General features: G+C 53.2%; 1 protein-coding gene across 1 annotated transcript; it reads left to right on the top strand.

Moving 5' to 3' along the window:
• The first annotated feature begins 2,828 nt into the window (after positions 1 to 2,828).
• On the top strand, positions 2,829 to 6,010 carry LOC149912652 (rho GTPase-activating protein 32-like). The gene is made up of 9 exons (XM_090131868.1): positions 2,829 to 2,858; positions 3,040 to 3,117; positions 3,436 to 3,517; positions 3,997 to 4,140; positions 4,425 to 4,527; positions 4,623 to 4,755; positions 4,921 to 5,003; positions 5,364 to 5,471; positions 5,833 to 6,010. The coding sequence occupies exons 2-9, from the start codon at positions 3,067 to 3,069 to the stop codon at positions 6,008 to 6,010; spliced, it is 882 nt and encodes a 293-aa protein (XP_089987994.1). The 5' UTR covers positions 2,829 to 2,858; positions 3,040 to 3,066.
• Positions 6,011 to 7,037: the final 1,027 nt, after the last annotated feature.

The raw sequence follows: 7,037 nt of genomic DNA, 5'->3' as shown, positions 1-7,037 counted from the left end.
TGGGGATCCAGCCAGGTCGAGTCCAGCGTGCTTTGCTCTTGTTCTTAGTGCTTGTTTTTGCTCAGGAGGGCAGGAGGTGAACCTCGTGAACCAATGCCTGCAGACGGGGTTTGCAGAGAAAGAGGTCCTGCAGGCCTTGTGTGACAGCCACGGAGCTGCAGCGAGGCTGCATCCGTGTAAAACACCAGAGATCCACGGAGGTGTGAAGGGGAGCTGTGGGCTGCAGTCACGCAGGAAGGGATGTGCATGCTCGGGGTTTGGTTGTTGTGTGTGTGTTAAGTGACTGTGATACCACTGCTGGGTCAGTGTGAGTGTACGGAACAAGTGTGACAGCCTTTTTGATGGAGCCCTGTGAAAGGAGTCCTCTGGACTTGAGATCCAACTGTCAGCCTGTGGGCATCATCCAGGAGTTGGGGTAGGGTATGAGGCAAGGGAAGTTGGGCTGAGAAAGGGATGAAGCAGTCTGGCAGCAGTTCTGTGTTTCTCCCATCTCCTGCTTTATTTCCTTCCAGGTGAAATAGATGGGTGCTGCAACATGCCCTTGAATGTAACAAAACCCACTTTAGTGTGGATTTGACATGGGCCCAGCACTGCAAGGTACGCTGCTGGGAGGAAGCGTCCATCTGGCTGAGGGCAGGAAGGCCCTCCAGAGGGATGCACTGAGGCCAGTTGTGCGAGGCTCAACAAGAGCAAGCGCCAGGTCCTGCGCTTTGGTCATGACGACCCCGTGCCAGCTTCTCCAGGATTTGGCTGGGGTAGAATTCCAAGCAGCCCCTGATTCCAGAACGTTGGGCTGGGCTGTTGGAATCTTCTGCCCTTGTGACTGGTCTTGCCTCCCCACCCTGTGCGTCGTGGTGGAGCAGCCTGGTGGCCCTCAGTGATGTCATAAGGGCTAGAATGAGGGGAGGAGCAGTGCGTGCTGCGTCCCTTCATTGGAGCGCTGGAGCTCTGACTGAGCAGCTCGCTTGTTGCACTTGTGCACCGACTGCGTCCCTTTGTCTTCACACCGTCCTGTGCAGCACCTTGTAGGTAAGCTGAGACAGTGTGGGAGAGACGGGGGGACAGTGAGTGCTGAGAACTGCTGGCTGGCGGAGCTCATAGGATCACATTATCTCCATCAGCAGAGGGGTGGCCATGAGGGACAGGGAGGTGATCGTCCCCCTCTCTCAAGCTCTGCTCTTGTGAGGCCCCAGCTGCAGTACAGTGTCCAGAAAGACAGGGAGCTGTTGGAGAGGGTCCAGAGGCGAGCCACAGAGATGATCAGGGGACAGGAGCACCTCCCCTGCAAAGACAGGCTGAGGGAGCTGGGCTTGTTCAGCCTGGAGAAATGAAGGCTGTGGGGTGACCTCATGGCAGCCTTTAGTACCTAAAGGGAGCCTACAAAGAGGAGGGGAATCAACTCTTTGAAAGGGTAGATAACAGCAGGACAAGGGGAAATGGTTTTAAGTTGAAAACTTAAGGTTTTAAGATGAGGGAGGGCAGATTTTGGTTTTTCCCTCGTAGTCTTTGCTAAACCGTGGAAGCAAACTGACCTGCTCTTTCTCTCTCCTCTCTCCACCCTCTGCCTGCTACCCTGCTGCAGCTTTTGCTCGTGGAAGATCAGAGCAAAGTGACAAGGAACGGCTGCGGATTCGTGAGATTTGTCTCCCTCGTTCTGATCTCTTGCCAGGTACCTGCCATGCTTTGTCCCCCCACATGCTTTAGCAGCCCGTGACGCCCCGTGTTTAGTAACACAGCCTCATCCAGCTTTGATGGGACGCTGGTCACGTGTGGGTTTTCTCCACGTGCTCTGCAGCTCAGCCCTCAGAAGGATGCTGTCTGTGGTGCTGTGACCAGCTGGTCTTAAGTAAACCAGTCCCTTAGGCCAAGAGTCCCAGCCCCAGCTTGTGCAGAGCTGCACAGCATCACCAGGGACACCAGCAGGCGTGCTTGGGCTGTGTGAGTGTGCCCGACAGCTGTAGGGAGCACAGCAGAGATGTGAACAGAGAAAATAAAAGTGTGTTTCTTTTCAGTTCCAGCTTGTCACACCTACGCTGATGGCTGTGGCGTGCAGCGAGATCAGCTGTGGGCCTGAGCTGGCATGGACAGAGGTAGAGTATGAAGCTCTGATTGGTCTTTGTTCCCTGACTGCAGCCAGCAGAGTGAGCCGCAGATGTGCTCTCCTGCTTTCCAAGAGAGCTCCTCTGTGGCAAGACAGCAGTGCAAGAGTGGCAAGTTTATAAAAGTACCAGAGCCATCTCGGCTGTGGGGTTTGTCCTCTACTGACTTTTCCCTTGAAATGGCTGCAGAAACAACAATCATTCTCTGCTCTGTTTGGCCTTGCTGTTGGTTGGACTGCTCAAGAGAGCTGCTTGGTGCTTGCAATGGCACTGTTTGCACCTTGTAACTGCAGCCGTAGCTTTGGTTTCCCTCTTCACGGTCTCCTAGCATCTTAAACAGTCAGCCTTCCTGCACAAAGAGCGCAGGAAAGGATGGGGCAAAATGGACAAGGCCACCTGTCTGCGTCAGTGCCATTGCTGATTAGCCTGGGTGGGGAGAGTTGCATCTTTGCTGGCGTGTGCCTGCTGCACACCAGGGAGAGAAACAGCCATTATTAGACTTGCAGTTCCTTCTGAAGTGCCCATGATAAGGACCGAGTGCATTTCCTGCAGCTTTCTCTGCAGATGTGCTCCTCACCTTGAAATCCTCCTTATTGGTTCCCAGCTCCTCACCGTGGCCTGTGCTCTCTGTTTCAGACTGAGAACAAGGGGAAGCCCCTGCTGGACCATGAGGTGGCACCTGTGAATGTTCCAGCTATTGCTGCTGCCCATGCTATTAAGAGACACGTTGCCCAGGCAGCAGATGAACTCTCCTTTGAGGTAAGCAGTTCAAGGCGTTCCTTGTTGCTCAATTTTACAATGGCAAATGCCTTCAGAGCTGCACTGGTGCAAGTGCTTTAATGCTCGGCGATGTTTGGCAGTGCAGAAGAATGCAGACATTTGAGCTGTGCTTTCCTCCCAGCCGTGCTGAAGCTGGGATTGATGTTGCAATCTCTTGCAGGTGGGAGACATCGTGTGTGTCATCGACATGCCACCAAAGGAGCTGACCCCCTGGTGGAGAGGCAAGCTCGGCTTCCAGGTAGGCACAAGCTTCAGATTGGAGAGTGCAACTTCAGTAGAGGCAGGAATCTCAGCTTAAAGCTGCTCTGCCTGCACAGGATGCCTAAAGGACATAAACAGTTTCCCTGTGTCGGTGTCAGAGGACCTTGCCTTTGGCTGCAAATGTTGAAAAATTATTACCTTCATGCTGTGAACTATGGCCATTTTCTGCTGGATAGTCTTATGGAACGTCAGGCAAGCACGTTCCGAGGGAAATGTTATCTGGCTTTTGGTTTAACAGTTCAGATCTGAGAAGTGCTGCATGCAATAGTTGGCCTCTCTTTTCTTCTTGTTACAGGTTGGATTTTTCCCAGGGGAGTGTGTGGAACTCATTAATAAGAACATTCCTGAGGCACTCATCAACTCTGTGCCAAAGCCAGGTATGGATGTTACATTTCATGGTGTGGGGAAGCAAAATGAAGTCTTTTTTGGGGTGTGTTCCATGTTTAGTACCTCCTTTATCCATGCCACATTGTCCTCTGGGTTGATGATTCTTCATGCACGCCATGGGGCAGAGATTTGGCCCAATCCTCCTGTGTTTATGATTGGACTTGGGGAAACTATAGAATCTTCATAGAATGGCTTTGGATGGAAGGGATTTCGGAGATCATCATGCTCCAACCCTCCCGCCTCAGGATGGTCTCCCAGCCCCCACATTTAATGTGAGACTAGATCAGGCTGCCCAGGGCCCCATCCAACCTGGCCTTGGGCTCCTCCAGAGATGGGGAAAATCCCTTTTTGTATGTACTGGTTGGTAATGTTCTTCCCGTTCTGACGTGCTCTGTAGAATGTGCTGTGCTCGGCCTCGTCCAACGGAGCCAAACCTGAAATGACCTGGTTTCTTCCTTTTGTTGTGCAGTGCCCAAGAAACGCAGCAAGATCCTCACCTTCCTTCGTTCCTTGGTGAAGGCCCGCCCAAAGAAACCGACCGAGCGGGAGGTGGAGAAGGAAAGGGTGTTTGGCGGTGACCTGGGAGAGCATCTTCTCCACTCCGGTCGTGATGGTAAGGAGCTGCCCATTCCTGAGATCTTCCTCTGCTGGGCATCTAAAGAAGATGAAAGGGAGCTCATATCTAGCAGGGGGCAGGCTGATAGCCATGCAGACACGTGTAATGGGAGTTGATGGCTGAAGGATAAAGTGAGGCGGATGCTCCTAAGAGACAAGCACATCTGTATTTGCTTCAGCCAAGCCTGGCTGGGCTTAGTGGATGGGATGTGACTCCCGGGAGCACAGCCTGCAGCACGATTGAATCAGGAGCTCCACTGACGGCTGGCACGTGTTCTTCAGTCCCCCAGGTCCTCCAGAGCTGCGCTGAGTTCATTGAGCAGCACGGCGTGGTGCAGGGGATATACCGCCTGTCCGGCGTCGCGTCCAACATCCAGAGACTGCGGTAAGAGTGCTGCGACTGACACAGCCTGAGTGCATCTGGTGTGGCTTTGGGCTTGCCTTCCTCTCGCTCAACCAGGTTTGCGTCCCTCTCTCCAGGCAGGAATTTGAGTCGGAGCAGATTCCTGAGCTCACCGTCCGTGACATTCACAGCGTGAGCTCCCTCTGCAAGATGTACTTCAGGGAGCTCCCGAACCCTCTGCTCACCCACCAGCTGTACGGCACGTTCTCGGTAAGCACAAGGCCACGTCTTTCATTTCCCTCTTCCTGGGCCTCTTGGCAGATGGCTGCAGCAGTGCCCCAGCTCGGAGGCCCTTTTGCTGTCAGCCCCACGAGGTTTACTCGCAGTGGTGTACTAGCCTGATTGGTGTCTCGCTCCCTTTCTGCACTACTCCAGGATGCTGTTGGTGCCGCTACAGAGGAGGAGCGGCTGCTCAGAATGCAGAACGTCATCCAGCAGCTGCCCGCTCCTCACTACAGGTCAGTGCTGCCCTCAGCCTGCTGAGCTCAGCCCTGCTGCATTGCAGAGGGCAACGATGCGGTTCCAGGCTCTGTCTCACGCCGGCAACACGATGCCTGTGTATGCTGAAGGGTTGAAGGCTCCATGGGGTTACTTTATGGGGTCAGTTCCTGGGCACGGGGGCACGCTTGGTGCAGCTGATGGCTGCGGCTGTGCTGTGCTGGGGCTTGGTGCTGCAGCGTGGCACTCAGTCAAGTTGGATCTACTTCACCTTCGGTGACAGTAGCAATCACAAGAAGTAGCATGAATGGAGGTTTGCTTTCTGAATTGCAGCACGGCATGCTCGTTGGTGCTGAACGTTTGCCTCTCTTGTTTTCCAGGACACTGGAGTTCCTGATGAGACACTTGGCGTGTCTGGCTGGGAGCTCCACCATCACAAACATGCATGCCAAGAACCTAGCCATTGTGTGGGCTCCAAACCTCTTAAGGTAAACTGCTGGTTCTGTTTCAACACAACGCTTCATCTGTTCTCCAGTAAAAAAAAAAAACAGTCCTCCCTTTTTCTCCATCAAATGTGCTCTTCTCCTGTAAAATCTGTGGCTGACAGCAGAGCAGGAGCCTGGGCTGTTCTCCATCCCCACGGGCACAATGTCTAGGTGACAATTTCTGCAGTCTTTTTGAGATGGGACTGACGTGTCCTTGTTCATCCAGGGGAATTTCTGCAGTGGCATCACTGATTGCCCACTGCGGAAGTCTCCAGAGCCTCAGCTGACAGCTTTTGGCTGCAACAATTCAGACTCGGGGAAACGGTCTTGGAGAAATGACTTCTAAAATCTGCCTTTTCTACAGATCACAGCAGAACGAGTCTGCCTGCGCCAGCGGAAGAGCTGCCTGCATGGAGCTGCAGACACAGTCAGATGTGGTGGAATTCATCATCAACCACACAGACGTCCTCTTCGGCTCCAAATCCAGAGCAGACATTGCAAATGCAGCAGGTGAGTGTCTTCCTCCATTAGCTTTATCTTGACCTGACACCTTGACCAAATGCAGGCCTTCTCCGGGACCTTTGAGATACTCTTTTACCATCAAGGGGACAGCAGACCTCTGGGCTTCCATTAGGGTATGGCATCCTGTTGCTGGATGCTGAGAATGTCCAAGCCCAAAATTTACAAGGAGGAAACTGTCATTATTATGGTTTGCATGCAGGAGAAGCTTGATGCAAGCGTTGCAGCAAAGCTTTCTCAGTTCCCTGCCCCCATTTCCTTGGGTTTTTCCTTGCCTATTTTGATACAGTAAGCTGCTCTTAATGATGACCGTTTCCTTTGCCATAAACACACCTCTGCCCACATGGTTATTTTGGGCTCCTCTTCTTCCAGTGGCTCGGATAAGCAAGCCTGAGAAAAATACAGCACCTCCTCCAGAACTGTGGTGGCTGTGCTGCTGCTTTCTGATCCTCGCTCTTACCTGTGGTTTTCCCTGACAGGGCACAATTCTCTCCCAGGGCCCAAGTCTGTGGGGGTCTCTTCTGCTGCCACAAAGCTGCTCAGCCTGGAGGAGGCACAGGCACAGAGGCGAGGCCACAGCAGCTCTCCCCCTGTGACAGAGAGCAGCAGGGACATTGAAGTGGAAGAAAGCCCTGCAGCTGGGCAGGGCATATTCCATACCGTCATCGACTTTCCATCTGACAGGTAAAGAGGACTTTCTTTTCCAGCACCTAGCATCATTGTTTGGGTGGGTTTTTCTGTTTTTCTGCAGAAACCAGGCAGTGCTAGGAACAAGCAACTGCTGCCAAGAGCTCAGTGCAGCTCTTCCCTCACCCTGCACCACGCACGACTCACAGCGTTGGCTGTTTTCTCTCTCCAGGCAAAATCCACCGAGCAAGAGTGAGGAATCACCACCTAGCAGTTGGTGTTGCTGCTTCAGGCTCAGAAAGCCATCCTCTGGGAGCAAACGCCAACTGCAGCGCAATGCCAGGCAGCCCTCAGAAACAGCAGTGGTAGTCCTGGCAGGTAAGGGTGCAAATGCAGCTTCCAAATCCCTGCTTTTCAGGAGCA

Source organism: Phasianus colchicus, chromosome Z, assembly GCF_987193195.1.
Source record: "Phasianus colchicus chromosome Z, bPhaCol1.hap1.1, whole genome shotgun sequence".
NCBI classification, from domain to species: Eukaryota; Metazoa; Chordata; class Aves; order Galliformes; family Phasianidae; genus Phasianus; species Phasianus colchicus.
Note: the sequence above shows the minus strand (reverse complement) of the source record. Positions and strands in the feature narration are given on the sequence as shown.